The 665-nt window shown below is 30.1% G+C and overlaps 1 protein-coding gene across 1 annotated transcript; it reads left to right on the forward strand.

The window, feature by feature from the left end:
* Positions 1–76: 76 nt before the first annotated feature.
* LOC116346730 (uncharacterized glycosyltransferase HI_1698-like) lies at positions 77–499 on the forward strand (the record flags this gene model as incomplete). The annotated part of the gene is made up of 1 exon (XM_031776930.1): positions 77–499. A coding segment is annotated over one exon (423 nt), but the record flags the coding sequence as incomplete, so codon positions are not given.
* Positions 500–665: the final 166 nt, after the last annotated feature.

Consider the following 665-nt stretch of genomic DNA (forward strand, 5'->3'; position numbering starts at 1 on the left):
GCAAATTTGATTAATATTCCTAATCCAACTAGTTATGAAAATAATTCTTATAGTGCAAACATAAATTCAAAAATAGTTTTAGCAGTTGGGCGCTTAACAAAGGTTAAGGGATTTGATTTGTTGATAAAAACTTGGGAAAAAGTTTGTAAAAACAATAAAGAATGGACTTTATATATCGTTGGTGGAGGGCCAGAAGAGGAGGGTTTGAGGAAGTTAGCTGAAGAATTAAAAATTAGTGATCGAATTATATTTACAGGAATGACATCTGATGTCTCTAAATATTATATGAAAAGTTCCTTATTTTGTCTAAGTTCAAGAAATGAAGGTTTACCAATGGTTCTCTTAGAGGCTCAATCTTATGGTCTACCTATAGTATCTTTTGACTGTGATACGGGACCTAGTGATTTGGTTGAACATAATGTTAATGGCTTTTTAGTTCCTCCAGAGGATATATCTTCTATGCAGTATTATTTAGAAAAAGCTATGAGTCTTGATGATAGTAAGTATTCTGAAATGGTTAATGCATCTATCAAAAATATTGGAAAATTTAGTATTCAAAATGTTGTAAATGAGTGGTGTAAGATTATTTAAATAATCTTCTGTTTTATGATTTTTGAATTGCAGGGTTAATCATGGTCTTAGTAAAGAAAAGCAAAATTATGTCT

The sequence above is a fragment of the Contarinia nasturtii genome, unplaced genomic scaffold, assembly GCF_009176525.2.
Source record: "Contarinia nasturtii isolate CC-2019 unplaced genomic scaffold, AAFC_CNas_1.1 Cnas_scaffold_1638, whole genome shotgun sequence".
Taxonomy (NCBI): domain Eukaryota; kingdom Metazoa; phylum Arthropoda; class Insecta; order Diptera; family Cecidomyiidae; genus Contarinia; species Contarinia nasturtii.